Here is a 15,532-nt window from a genome sequence, read left to right as displayed (position 1 = left end):
CACAGACAAAAAAATATACTATCAATGGATTTCCGCATGCATTACAGGTATGTGACTTCTTACTTCTTACTTTAAAACTTTTAAACGATCGTTTAGTTATTTTAAACGATCGTTTAGTTGTTTTAAACGATCGTTTAGTTGTTTTAAACGATCGTTTAGTTGTTTTAAACGATCGTTTAGTTGTTTTAAACGATCGTTTAGTTGTTTTAAACGATCGTTTAGTTGTTTTAAACGATCGTTTAGTTATTTTAAACGATCGTTTAGTTGTTTTTTAACGATCGTTTAGTTATGTTAAACGATCGTATAGTTGTTTTCAAACGATTGTGAAACCACTTGTTTATATATCTATATATATCTTGTGGCACTTCCTAAACTTGTTTGTCAAATGTCGAATAGGTTTGGGCATATGAGTCTATACCAACCATCATTGGATGTGGTGTAGATAAAGTAAACGATCATGCCATACCACGAATGCTGAGGTGGGTGTGCCAACAATCACCAAAGTCCCAAACTATAAGCCAGGTGTTTGACTCGCCAATGATAAGTAGCAAGCAATAGTAACTTACTTAAGGATCGCATGATTTTGTGCTTATTTCTTTGTCCTAAATACATTTGCCTTTTTCTATTTGCAGTTTATAATTAAGGCGGTCATTGAGATGACACCTGAAGAGGAGCAGTTGAAAATTACTTCAGGTGAACTTTTTGAAAACTTCCGCTCATCTACCATTATTCAGTCGAAGAATGGTGGTTCAAAAAGAGTAAGAGAAGTTGTTAATGATGAAGATGGCTTCAAAAAGAGTAAGAAACAGAAGTCTAAGATTAAGATGAAAAAGGCTATTCGGAATCTCCAAGATCGAGTAGCGGTTGTTGAAGGGCAACTTAATAGTATAAAATCAGATATTGACGAATTGAAGGGCATGATGTCAACCATATTGAAGCACATTGGACTTCAAAGAAAGGTTAGGAATGAAACTGTTAAGTGTATTGACGTTAGTTGTTTCATATTTGGTAATTACTCATACGTTAAGTTGCATGTTCTCGCTAATTCATTTTGAGGTTCCATAGGGTGACGAAGGAGACCACAAGGTGTCCGAAGGCTTAGTAGATCATACATTAGAAAGTAAAGAAGTGGATAATGCTAAGACCGAAGATGTTGACACAGGCGGTACCCCTAATTGGTTGAGGATGCCAAAGGAGGATGAACACATTGAAGTTAAAAAGAAGGTTTGGTTCCATGTTCTTGCTAATATTGATGTTTAATTTCTATCATTATCCACACTAAAGCATTATGAGCTTCTATAGGGCGACGAAGATGTGTTGGAGAAGAAGGTTGATATTGGTTTAGAGGTGCCAATAGATGTTGTTGACGATGAGGACGTCACAGAGATAGAACCATTTCTCACTCAACGACCACACGTTCGGCCCGCCCGTAGGAAGCGTGCAAGTGTTTACCTATCAACCCCATTCACAACTCTACCTAAACGGTCTGTGACATCAACCACCAGCACCTCTCAGTATGAACCAATTGTTTATGATCCTATGCACAAAATACTTTACGTCCATTTAGATAGACTTCGAGCTTGGATTACAGATAAGCGTACAGACGATGAGCTGCGTGAAACCTTTCATAGGAAAAAATCGAAGGCTTTTTTCAGAGACTTGTTTATGTGTCGCCGGTGGTTGGCGGATGAGGTAAGGGATTATCTTATCATTTATGTAATTATAATTTTTTCATCGTTATGGTTCTATACATTTACTGCTTACTTTTGTTTCTATTAGCATTTGGATGCACTTTTTCTTTTCATTTGCTTGAAGATTAAGGCAGTCGGGATACCTTCTTCTCAGAACTTCACAACTGCAGACACAATCTTTATGGTTTGGAGTCGTCACGTTACTTTATGTATGTATTTGCGTTTGATATTTGTCTTTCGATCTGATATTTGCGTTTGTATGTTTTTCTTTACAGCGCATTTTAGTTTTGAAGTGGCCCCTATACAAAGAATGTATTAAAGAGAATCGCTCGTTTGACTGGGATGAAGAGTATAGGTTGGTTGACTATGTTGTCGGGTCAAAAGAGGACTTCCAAGATCCTTGGGCAAGTGTTGATTACGTTTACTCTCCATTCAATGTCCATGGCAACCATTGGGTTCTATTATGCTTGGATTTGGTAAGTTGTCAAGTGAAGGTATGAGATTCGCTTCCGTCACTTTCAACTGCCGAAGAGATGACAAACATATTACTGCCCATTCGAAAGTTGGTGCCAAAGTTGTTAGATAGTACTGGCTTCTTTGATAGGAGAGGTAGATCATCGACATACAAGGAACCTTGACCAGTTGTCATTGTTGACTCAATTCCACTTCAACGAAATAATAGTGATTGTGGCGTATTCACAATTAAGTATTTTGAGTACATAGCTTCTGGTGTTGGTTTAGATACATTATGTCAAGAAAAATGTCCTACTTTAGAAAACAATTAGCATTTCAATTATGGACCAACACTCCTATGTATTGAAATATTTACATAAATCACAAGTATCAATTGGCTGTTCGATTATTCTCTATGTTGCATTTCAATTAGTATCAATTGGCATTTCAATTAGTAGTATCGATTATTCTCTATGTTGCAAAACTACTTGTAGCTAAACAATCGCTTAATTTTTTTATGATTTTAAGAAGATCGTTAAGACATCGTTTATTAAGAAGATCGTTTAGACATCGTTTATTAAGAAGATCGTTTATACTTTACTAAACGATCGCTTAATATTTTGACGTTTATTAAGAAGATCGTTTAGACTTTACTAAACGATCGCGATCGCTTAAACATATGTGCGCGATGAGTATTTCTCTACACGAATATTTTGTGATATGTATCTAAACGAATACAAATATTAACTCAAATATTCTTTCTCAATTTTGGTCGCGTTTAATTGAAAATATCACAAAGTATTTATTTTATAACAAAGTTTAAAATTATAATATGTTATTCTCTCTATAAAAATTACATAAAAAAATTATATAAACGAATACAAATATTAACTCAAAAGTACAAGAACGAAATATATATTTTTTTATTTAGCAAAATTATTTATTGGCCCAAAGTTCCAACACATATTGTTGTCTAAACAATTTCATGTTTGGCACAGTTAGACAACCAAGATCACTACCAATTACAAGACATTCAACAAATTTAGAACAGAAAATTCCACAATCCAATGAACGCCCTTTCAGTAATGTGGCCTTCGATCTGCATATTGGCCAAGGGCCATATGTGAAATGATCTGAATGGATGTTGACTCCAATTGCAATCGCGAGTGAGGGGATGGATCGTGCAGGCATTTGAAGAGCTTCATCAACAAGTTTCTGCTCAACATAATTTGGCATTGAGTCGAACACGTAGATCTTGCATTTTCTCATGTCAGCTGCAATAGCCAACCAGTGTTCTTTTATGTTGATGCAGCTAATCACGTAGTTGACATCTCCCCACCCTGGTATTTGGTCTTAATCACCAACAGCAGTGTTGAAATAGTATTCCACATCTTTTTCTGTCCATATAGTTAGGTGTGTTGTTGGGTCTGTCCATTCAGCTTTCTTATTATCTGGTGTCACCAGATAAGTATCAAAAATATGGTTCCAAACAATGCAGTCTGGTTTATTGATTCTAAGCTTCAAGAACAAGTCAAAAAATTTAGTCAGAATATAATGATGCAGTTTAACTTCTATACAAACAAAAATTAAAGAATAACAACTTACTAGAAACGAGGAATGTAATATTCTAAAAGAACGCTTGCAAAGGTGCTTGAGATGCAACATTTTATTCTACAAGTGGGATAATAGCAAATCCAATGTCTACAAAGAAAAAATAAACGAAAGTTTAGTGAATGAAAGGAGAGTATAAGCGATCGCTTAAGAAATGTACATGTGATCGTTTACTTACTAAGCGATCGTGTAATATTAACTTAACGATCGTTTAGTTAATAGAAGCGATCGTTTAGTTAATATAAGCGATCGTTTAGTTAGTAGAAGCGATCGTTTGGGAAGAGTACTTACGTCTCCATGTACCCATGTGTTTTCTTCAAGCTGTCTGAAAAAGTCTTTCTTTCTGGTTGTGGAGACTACTTTCCTTTGTCATGGGTTGTTTTTCTTGATCTTTTCCATTGTAAGTATTCCTTCCATAATTTTGGATCCACTTGCCACATCGGATTATATCTATCTACTTCTCTGATTTCCACATCTGGACAGGTGTTGTAGATTCTGATAAGATCTGAGCAGATGTTGTGGGTGGATTACCTTGTTCATCTTCATCTTGCACCTTTTTATTTTCTATTTTACATAGTTTTCTTCTCTTTATTGGTTTTTCTTGTTCATCTTTATCAGACACAGTTACTGGTTCTTTTTGAACCAAAGTAACTGCTTCATCATTTTTTTGAATCTCAACCTGTTTTTTTTTTTTTGTTGTTTCCTGCAATGTAATCGTATTAAACAAGTAACAAACTATTAATTCAAACGACTACAAATTTGTTGTGTATACATACCAGTTGAGATTCTTCATGTACAGTTTGATCCAATAGAGCCAATTCACAAATTGCAAGAGGTTGGCTCACAAGTGGAAGAGTAGTAATCATTTGTGGCAGGTCTGTTTCTTTCTGAATTTGATGACTTATACTATCCGATATATCTCTTATAGTCATTAGCAAGTCTGCATCCCTACCATCTATGCTTATATCACTACCACATTCCTGTTGATGTTCCCTAAACAAAATGAGAAAAAACATGAGAATAAGAAAAAAATACAATTGTTAGATATTTATAAATTAGTAAACAATGAATGAAATGTTAACCTTTGGGTTTCCTCTTGATGTTCAGTATGTTGTTCTTCAGTAGGTTGTTGTTCAGTATGTTGTTCTTGAACAACATACTCATTGTCATTCTGATCAGTATGATCATTCCCTTGATTTTCAGTTTGATTCTAATAAACAAATAAAAACGAACATAAAATTAAAAAAGTAATGTATTGTTAAACCATCTTGTATATAAAAATAAACGATCGAGTAACTTTGATAAACGATCGTCTATCAAAGTTATACGATCGTGTAACTAATGTATTATGAAAACAAATTTTACCTGGACCAATCTCTCCAGTATCTGCTTCATTTCATACAACTCCAATGACTGCTTTGTGATTGTGTCATCCATCCTACAGACTATAGAAGTCAGTGTAAATAAATCCTTACGAACTTTTTTTATTTCCTTCTTCAGTTTCTTGTAGGATTTTGAATGACTTTGTTCTTCTTTGTCATTGGACTTCTTTGATCTGAAATGTTTCTTTTTGGTGATTGGATGCATTTCAGACTCGTCAGCCACTGTTTGACTTTGTTCTCTTTGGGGTGACAGTTGTTCTCTTTGGGGAGATGAGTCTGATTGCTCCAATGATTTTTTGTTCATTGCTCCAATGGATTCATCGTCCTCCATTTGCATGTTATCATCCCCTCGAATTTGACTCTCCATGAAAGCCTTCTCTTGGGTTGACATCTTCAGTTTAGGTTGAACAACAGTCTGCAATGTAATTGTATTAAACGATCGTGTAATTGTCTTAAACGATCACTGACAAGTTTTACTTACATTTTTGTTGTCGAATATGTTCTTCTGCAGCATTTTGTAAGATGGAGCTTGCGTACAATTCCATCTCAATATCCTAGGGATTAATCCCTTATTGTTTCTTGTGGCCAAGTGCTCATTTGCAGTTGAGAGTACTTCATAAGCCCACACCTACAACATTTAAACAAATATGTTAAACTTTGATGTTCAATTGACATTTACTTAAAGTGTATGAACAAATAAAAATCATCTGAAAAGCAAGCACGTAGCCTTTGATGTTGTAGTATGACACTGCTTTGAAACTTCGTGTCTTCTTCAGCTCGTATGCTTCTTTTTTTCCTTGGAGACTTGTCTTTAAACTGTTGAGCAGACGAGTGTAGAAGAAAGTTGACCAATCGAAGCTTTTAAATGCTTCTTCATCATCAACTCTTCCCAAAATATCCATGTCAAACTGTGTTTTCTTATCCTTCCCGACCATCACAGTTTCTATAAAGACGGCCAAGGCGATCTTCACAGCATCGTCATCATTTATAAACTCAAAATTCTTGAAAATTTCCTCAATTTCCAAGCATGTTATTAGTTTCTTATTTTCTGATCCGAATAGAAGACTTTGTAGGCGCTTGCTACCGCAATCTTTCTCCAATGGATTGTTTGTTGGCCACAATCCAGTTATGATGTTGAATTCCTTTTGGGTAAAACGGACGTTCTTCCCCAAAACTGAGAAACAGATTCCATCTGCGTTACCGTCTTCAGGTATCTGCCTCAGCAAGAAATGATGGATCAACTGGCCGTTGAAGACCATGTTCACATTCAGCAATGGACCAAAAATTGTTTTTTCGAACATTTGCAGCTGGTCCTTGGTCAGTTTATCCTTAATAAGACTGCCGATCTTGTGCACTTGGCATGACACAGTGGCAGGGAAATACTTGTCGCTAGGTACAGCCATCCTGAAATGATAGTTAATCGGAAAGTAATAAATTTAACAATCTGGAGAACTATATTGAAGACAGAAGTCGAATCCGAAACCCTAAACGCTTCACAATAATAATTTAAGAACACAATGATAGTTTTTCAAGACACAAGTCGAAACGTTTGAAATATAAAGAAAGGAAAAGTGTAACGTTATAGTAGGAAAAGTTCGGGAAAATACCTTTTGACGTTGACGAAAAATATGGACTGAGACAAAAATGGTCTGAGAGAACAATGGACTGAGAGAAAACGAAGGTGAGTGATCAGTGCGGTTGTGTATTGCGTACTGACGAAAAACGAACGAAGAAGGCGAAACGTATATATCGGTTGTTTTTACCAAAGGGGCAATATTGTAAATTCGCGTACTTTTTTTGAAATGTTGAATCGCGGTTTGAAATAATTCGCGGGTGTGTTTCGTTGTTTTAAAAGATCGTTTAGTTTTTGTAAACGATCGTTTAGTTGTTTATAATTGATCGTTTACTTAATTTCAAACGATCGATTGGTTGTTTTAAACGATCGTTTAGTTTTGTTTGACCGATCGTTTAGTTTTGTTTAACTGATCGTTTAGTTGTTTTCAAACGATCGTTTGGTTGTTTTTACACGATGTTTTGGTTGTTTTTAATCGATCGTTTAGTTTTGTTTAACCTATCGTTTAGTTGTTTTCAAACGATCATTTGGTTGTTTTTAACCGATCGTTTAGTTATTTTTAAACGATCATTTAGATATTTTTAAACGAACGTTTAGTTATTTTTAAACGATCCTAAAACCAGTTTTTGTGTTCTTAAATGAATAAGCCAATTGTTATTTTCGTCTTCTTCATCCATCTGGAAGCACAGAAAGTAAGAATGTTTTGACAAATCATTAAGAAAACACATCATTAATAAACATTCATTAATTAGTGTAATACTTAGTACATTGGTAGAGAAATTTCTAATCTTGTATGCTCGACTTGTCGGTATATGAAATTGGATTGGTACACGTTAATCTGTTGTGACCTATTTGTTTACACCGACCACACTTATGCAATTTCGGAGCTTCACCAACACGTTGAATCCTCTTTTTCTTCGGTCGACCAACTCTTTTGACTACTTTTGGAGGTAAAACAGTCATATGTACGTAGTCTTCGCTTGTCTTCCAATCTAACTGATTCCCAACTGGGTAGACGGCCTCCGCATATGCAGCCAACAAACATTCATTAGTGTAATAATTAGCACATAAACTATAAACATTTATATTACGATCTCGTGCTGCAGCAATGGCATGTGAGCATGGTAGTTGCTCAGCTTGAAACTCCTTGCAAGTGCATTCTTTAGTCTGAAGGTTTACGACCTCCTCCTTATCTAAATCTTTGACATGAAATTGGTAACAGTCAATTGGGTTGACCTTTATTGTCAAAGCTCCTTCTTGTTTCTTTTAAATAACTAACTCTGCCCATTTGGTCAATTTAGACGTCACTTTAATGCCTTCTTCTCGACGCTCCCAAAACCAACGTTGTAGCAAAGCTCGAACATTTTCAATGAATGAAACAATAGGCAAATCTCTAGGTTCTTTCAGTATAGAATTCATGGACTCTACTATATTTGTTGTCATCATGTTATACCGTCTTCCTGGGCAGTGAACACGAAACCACCGTGTTATTCCAACATCATTTAAATATTTCCCTCAACCATTAGGAAATGCAAGAAGATGTCTCCACGCTTCTACAAACGTTGATTCACGATATGTTCTCGATGCATTATAAAACAAAGTAGCAACCATGTCATTCTTATATTTATCATGCAAATTTTGACTCAAATGTTGGACACAAAGGTCGTGGAATGCAGAGGGGAAAACTGATGAAATACCCTTGGCGAAGCATGTTTTCCGATCTGTCACAAAGCCTAGATTAGGCACCTCCCCTATTGCACCTTTCAATTTTTCTAAGAACCACTATATTGAGTCATCTATTTCTCTATCAACTACTCCAAAGGCTAGAGGATAGATCTGATTGTTACCATCTAAACAAACGGCCACTATCAACTGACCCCGATATTTGTTCTTAAGAAATGTTCCGTCCATGACTATGATCGGTCTAATGCAATTTAAGAATCCTCTAACACATGCACCAACAGCCATAAAAAGATATTTAAAGAAACGATCATCTTCGAGTTCCATGTGAAATATTGTACCTGGATTTGTAAATTTGAGTGCTTCACCATATCTACGCAAAAGATTATATGACTCTTTAGGAGACCCTCGCACTCGTTCATATGCATTTTCTCTGGCACGCCATGCTTTCTCATAACTCATATTTATGTCATAGTCTTGCCTCTTGTCTTCTATGATATCACATGGTTTGTATATGCGACCGGGTAACTTGAATCTGGACTTTATTAATTCTCCAACAACCCAAGATTTTGCTTGCCTATGGTCACGATTCAAAAACTCAAAAGAACATGAATGAACTTTCACGTACTTTTTAATCTTGAATATATTTGAATCCTTCAGTCTAACCGCTCGCAATCTCCAACCACACTTGTTATCGATGCATCTAACGAAAAGAACCTCTTTTGTAGACTTTTTTACTACAAACTGAAATTTTTTTTCATTGCCAACACACTTAATCTCATTGACAAATCTCTCTTGCAGAAAAAGATTTGTCCTACATCCAACTCTTCACTTGTAGAGCTTTCTTCGGACCAGCCACTTCCTTTTGTCTTCAACTTTCGACTAGAGGAGCTGTAGTCAACTTTACCTTTTCCTTTTCAATCTTTTGTAGGAGCATCTCTTTGTTCTGGGATGTCAAACAATTCATTGTACATCTCAACTGACTCCCATGTAAAAGTATTATCTTTTGAATAATATGACTCATATGATTCCCATATAGCCGAATTGGTCCCTATCATGTTATCACACAAGCCAACCTGAACTTCACCAATATCAACTTCATTCTCATATAATGTATCCATTCCAATTGGAGGATGAGGGTTTAAATTTTGAACTTGGTTGCTCCCAGATACTGAATTGTAATCTTTGTTTAACACTTTTATGCTTCGATTGCTTGTAGGCTCAAATGATAGGTATAGGGGGACCTCCAATGGATTTTCACTAAGAATATAAAACTTCAAATCACGGTCATTGCTTAACTCAAATGGAGGAGCTTCTTTTTCCCCTTTGATCTCATATATACATCTTATCTTTATGTCGAACTTTGTAGGGTCAACTTCTGCAAGGTCATATAGTTCAAACTGTAAATCTTTGTGCGTTATTTCTTTAGGGACAACAATGCCTTTTAACACTCCTCCTTCATATTTTCTTCGTCCCTCATCCCATGCACCACCGTGACGCACTAAAATCCGAACATGTGCCATCCTTAAACTACCTTAAGTAGTTTTGTATCTTCAAAAATTGATTTGAACTTAAGAACCTACAAGATGCGTGAAAGATGTAAAGAAATAAAAAAAAATAACTACAAGATGTGTGCGGGCCTAAGAGAGTTACTAAACATGTAAAGAATAGATCCTACATGGATTAGGAGGTGTACCAATTTGATTTTGAAATAAATAGTGAAAGTTTGGAACGTTCGAGATACGTGCGGGATGTGTGCGAGATACGTGCGAGATAAAGCATGAGGGCGTAAGAGAGTTACTAAACATGCAAAGAATAGCTCTAAATGGATTAGGAGGTGTACCAAGTTGATTTTGAAATAAATAGTGAAAGTTTGGAACGTGCGAGATACGTGCGAGATGTGTGCGAGATACGTGCGAGATAAAGCATGAGGGCCTAAGAGAGTTACTAAACATGCAAAGAATAGCTCTAAATGGATTAGGAGGTGTACCAAGTTGATTTTGAAATAAATAGTGAAAATTTGGAATGTGCGAGATAGGTGCGAGATACGTGCGAGATAAAGCATGAGGGCCTAAGAGAGTTACTAAACATGCAAAGAATAGCTCTAAATGGATTAGGAGGTGTACCAAGTTGATTTTGAAATAAATAGTGAAAGTTTGGAACGTGCGAGATGTGTGCGAGATACGTGCGAGATAAAGCATGAGGGCCTAAGAGAGTTACTAAACATGCAAAGAATAGCTCTAAATGGATTAGGAGGTGTACCAAGTTGATTTTGAAATAAATAGTGAAAGTTTGGAACGTGCGAGATGTGTACGAGATACGTACGAGATAAAGCATGAGGGCCTAAGAGAGTTACTAAACATGCAAAGAATAGCTCTAAATGGATTAGGAGGTGTACCAAGTTGATTTTGAAATAAATAGTGAAAGTTTGGAACGTGCGAGATACGTGCGAGATAGGTGCGAGATAAAAAAAATACGTGCGAGATAAAAAAAAACCTTCATTCCTTCTATTCCTATTGCTTAGTCCTCCTCTATTTGATCCAACTAAATCCTCATCCTCTAGTTCAATTCATTTTTCACTACCCATTGAACTTTCTAAGAACCTAAAACCAAACTTTGACTAAACTAATTTACGGCAAATAAGTCCAATTCCAAAAACCAGACAATTACGGATGAAAATAGCACCAAATACCCCAACCAAACATTTACTTACAGTAGATAAATTGAAAATCGGTTAGACATGAAACTCACCCAAATAAGAGAAAACGCTCGAAGTTGATTGAATGGTCCGAAGAGGAGCGACGAAATGCACTGGACATTGACCGACGAAGGGCAAGCGACGATGGGCAGAGTAGGTTCAGGTGTTCTACGCGAAAGAAAAGAGAAGGGAAAGGGAACTATACGCGAAAGAGAAGGAATCGATCGTGGAGAGAAGGGAAAGAAAACGTGGAAGAGGGAAAGGAAAGGAAGGGCATTTTTGTCCATTCACACCCAAATTGTCCTAAAAGTCTTTCTTTTGAAAACTTGTCCCAAAATTCATTTAAAGCTCTTTTTTTAACCTATTTTTGGCAATTTTCCAAAAGAAATATATGGGGTCCACGCATTGAAGTCGTGGACCCCATCTACGACTTTCAAGCAAAGTCCCGTACATGATTTTGCCCAAATTGCTTTATTTTTTCAATAGTTTGGCTTCAACCCTATTTTTGACAATATTTTTTAAAAATACATTATTAAAGATAAATGTCCTTTTCTCCACCTCATTCTTCCATTATATTTTCATTCTATTAAACTCCATTTTATCCACCTCATTCTTCTTCCACTATATTTTCATTCTCTTCAACTCTTCAACTCGTCATTTTAGTTCGGGATATTTATTTAAGTTTATTTAATTTTTATTATGTTTTTTTTTGTCAAATTTCCTAATTAGATGTTTATGTTTATAGGTTGGTAGGTAGTTGGTTTATAATAATTAGTAGTAGTAGTAGTTATTCTTAAACTTAATAATCATTGAGATAATGATATAGATGTAGAAGTTGATGAACTATTTGGTAACGAAGAAAAGAATGAAAGGATCCCTTCTGAAATATTTACAAAGATAAATTGGGACATTGTGAAGGCAAATAGGGATGAATTTGTAGACACATCCTGTTTAATTCCGAAGGGAATGTTATTTGACTACAAGGAAGATCTTCAATTAGCCGTAAAAAAGTACTGTCTAACGCAACAATACGAAATTGTTGTAGTCGAATCGAACCAAAATATTTGATTTGTTTGATGCAAACAGTGGACTAATTGTTGCAACTAGAAGTTATGTGGAAGTAGGTGTAAGAGCCACAAATTGTTTAAAATCAGTCTGTTGGAAGGAGAGCACTTATGTTTGTACTCAAACATAACACAAGATCACTCACAGCTAGATTATAATTTCATGAGTGTCGAAATTCAAAACATAGTGAGAACTGATCCTAGTATCGTTGTGCCTGTGCTGGTTACACTATTAAGTACAGACGGGTGTGACAAGTGAAGAGGAAAGCTCCGGTTGCCATTTTTGGTGATTGGGAGAAATCATACAACCAGCTCCCGTACTGGTTGAGTGCCACTGTACATTATAATCCAGGAACTCGAGATGATTGGTTTTTTCTTCCATCTGATGACCCGGTGACAACCATTTTTGGAAGAATTTTTTAGGCATTTGGTCATGTAATAGAATAGTTCAAATATTGTAGGCCATTAATTCAGATCGACAGAACCCATTTGTATGGAAAGTATAAAGGCAAAATGTTAACTGTCCTATCTATTGATGCAAATGGTCATATATTTCCTCTTGCATTTGCTATTGTGGAAGGGAAAAACGCGTCCAGTTGGTCATGGTTTCTTTATGCATTGCGCCAATACGTTACTGATCAATATGGTATTTGCTTGATCTCTAACAAGCATAGAGGCATTCTTTATGCCATTAATAATGAGGAGATAGGTTGGAGTGAACCTCCAGCATTTCATCGATATTGTCTTCGTCATGTTGCTAGCAACTTCAAAAATAAATATAAATGAAAGCAACTGAAAGATTTGGTGTTTAGGGCATGTAATCAACACCAAAGGCGCAAATTAAGAACCATGAAAAAACTAAAGCAATTGAACCTAGAGTGTCTTGAGTTCTTTTAAGATATTGACCTGCAAAAATGGACCTAGTCTCACGATAATGGGTATCGATATGGGTGGATGACAAGCAACGTAGTTGAATGTATGAATGGGGTATTTAAAGGAGCTCATATGTTACCCATCACTTCTTTGGTTAGATTAACATTTTATCGCACAATTCTTTATTCCGAACCCTGAAGAGATGAGATAAGTGAAGTAGTTGATCGTGGCGAGGTTTATATGAAATCTGCGATGAAAAAGCTAAGGAGGTGGGAAAAATGGGCTTCTGCACATTCAGTGACATCCATTGATAGAGAAACCCAGACGTTTGAGGTTTACACGGGTATGGGTATGATTTCTCCATATAAAGGCCAACACACACAGGTAGTGAGTTTGATGAAAAGAACCTGTTCGTGCAACAAGTGGCAATCGTTTAAGATACCATACTCCTATGTAATTTCAGTTTGTAATTACATGCACTTGACGTATGCAGCATACATTGATGAATGCTACTTGTTGTCAAACTTTAAACGATGTTATGTCGGTCGATTACATTCAATCCAACACCCAGACTATTGGCCTGAGTTATCATTCACTGAAGTTTGCCCAAATGCGGACTTACTTAAAGGATCTGATTGACCAAGAACTACCAGGATCCATAATGAAATGGATTGGAAAAAGTCTGGTCAATCACTCAGATGCACTCTCTGTAAAGTATGACACAACAAACATACTTGTCCTCAACGTGTATCTTCTTTTTCAAGACACTGATTTGTATATTCTAAGATTTTAGGAAGGTATAATTAACTGTTTCTATGTAAATTGTTTGATGTAATTTTAGAAATATTTGTTGTTTTAGGATGTATTATAGGATTTTATGATGTAATTGCTTCTATGTAATTTCAAGAAGGTTTAATTAACTACTTTTGTATTTTTATATATACATTTTAGTATACTTTGATAATAAATGTAAAGATTGTGACTAAAATTGTAGTGGATTCATGTATACTAAATTAATGTTTAATGTATACTTTTGTTTTAGTGCAATTATATAATTATATAATGGTCTTACTTATCTTCTTCATATAATTAATGAAATCTTTTTTTATATTATTTGCATAATGGATCCCAATCCAGTTGATCATAACCATCTATATCTACAGGCGACCCATAAATCACATACCATATGGGATACCTCCTTTACCGTCGTGTTGAGTTATCAGAGGAGAGAGGTAGCGTCTCAGCACACCATCCCTTTCGACCAGCGTATTGCACCATACTTAGAGGCTGCTGGATTTCTAAGGGTTTCCCAAGTTGGGTTCACGCAATTAGATTGACATTTGATTACTGCACTGGTCGAGTGTTTGAGACAAGAGGCCCACACATTTGACATGCCTTATAGGGAGTGCACGATCACACTGCAAGATGTTGCAGTGCAGTTGAGGCTGCCAGTGGATAGGGAGCCTCTGATAGGATCATTAAGGTATAATTTGAAGGTTATCTGCAAGGATATATTGGGAGTTGTACCGTCTGACATGAAAGGTCAGCGGTTGAGTCTTCTATGGTTGGCAGAACAGTTTGAAGAATTGCCATCAGATGTTGATGTTGTGAGCGTTCAGAGATACGCTCGTGCGTACATCATGCAGTTAATTGGAGGCTTTCTTTTTGCTTATAAGTCAAACACCCTAGTCCATTGTATGTTCCTCAAATTCGTATTCGATTTCAACCAGGTTGGTACGTACGCGTGGGGCGCTACGACCCTCGCATGGTTGTATAGGGAACTCTATCGAGTGAGTCATGCACAGTCTTTAAAGATTGTTGGCCCATTAATGCTGCTACAAGTATGGGCATACAATGGATTCCCCATTATAGCACCACAAAGAACGCTGCAGCATTCAGATGGTCGACATTTGAATTTCAGGTACTATTTCATATATATGTTATTTTGTATTAGAATTTGCAATATCTATAATTTATTAGTGGTTTATTTCATAAATAGATAGAGCGGTGCTCTACCTGCATCTGAACAGTCAGCAAATATGTTGCTGATATATCGATGGACATTTGATTGGCTGAGGCAGTCTCAGGTAGTAAAATATTAATACGAATGTTCTATAATTCTATTTTTTGTTGCCTACTGACATTTGTTTTTTCAATAGATTAATTGGACGCCGTACACACCACGTGGCATTGTTTCCTCTTAGATGTCGTAGTGGTCAAGCGGTGTAGACTTATGTGGGTCCATTTATTTGTTTTCATTTGGTCGAGAAGCATCAACCAAATCGTGTGTCGCGACAGTTTAATATGTTGCAAATGGCACCAACGATTAGTGTCACAGATCCGAGCTTGCATCAAATAGATTTGAGGGGTAAGCATGATCAGGATTTACGTCAGATCAATGCGAGAGATATCGAGATATGGAATGCGCGATATAATTTTTGGGTTGAAGCACCCACCACAGACTAACTGACAGTATCAAAGAACTATTTTCTCTGGTACAAGTCGAT

At 36.2% G+C, this 15,532-nt stretch overlaps 1 protein-coding gene across 1 annotated transcript; it reads left to right on the top strand.

The window, feature by feature from the left end:
• Positions 1-14,416: 14,416 nt before the first annotated feature.
• LOC103487483 (serine/threonine-protein phosphatase 7 long form homolog) lies at positions 14,417-15,254 on the top strand. The gene is made up of 2 exons (XM_008445809.1): positions 14,417-14,946; positions 15,185-15,254. Exons 1-2 carry the CDS (start codon positions 14,417-14,419, stop codon positions 15,252-15,254), a joined length of 600 nt encoding a protein of 199 aa, XP_008444031.1.
• Positions 15,255-15,532: the final 278 nt, after the last annotated feature.

The sequence above is a fragment of the Cucumis melo genome, chromosome 2 (genome assembly GCF_025177605.1).
Source record: "Cucumis melo cultivar AY chromosome 2, USDA_Cmelo_AY_1.0, whole genome shotgun sequence".
NCBI lineage: Eukaryota > Viridiplantae > Streptophyta > Magnoliopsida > Cucurbitales > Cucurbitaceae > Cucumis > Cucumis melo.
Note: the sequence above shows the minus strand (reverse complement) of the source record. Positions and strands in the feature narration are given on the sequence as shown.

Coding starts and splice junctions, on each gene's coding strand:
- LOC103487483 (XM_008445809.1), top strand. CDS start 14,417: ATGCCTTATAGGGAGTGCACGATCACACTGCAAGATGTTGCAGTGCAG. Junction 14,947..15,184: donor GGTCGACATTTGAATTTCAG/GTACTATTTCAT, acceptor TTTTTTCAATAG/ATTAATTGGACGCCGTACAC.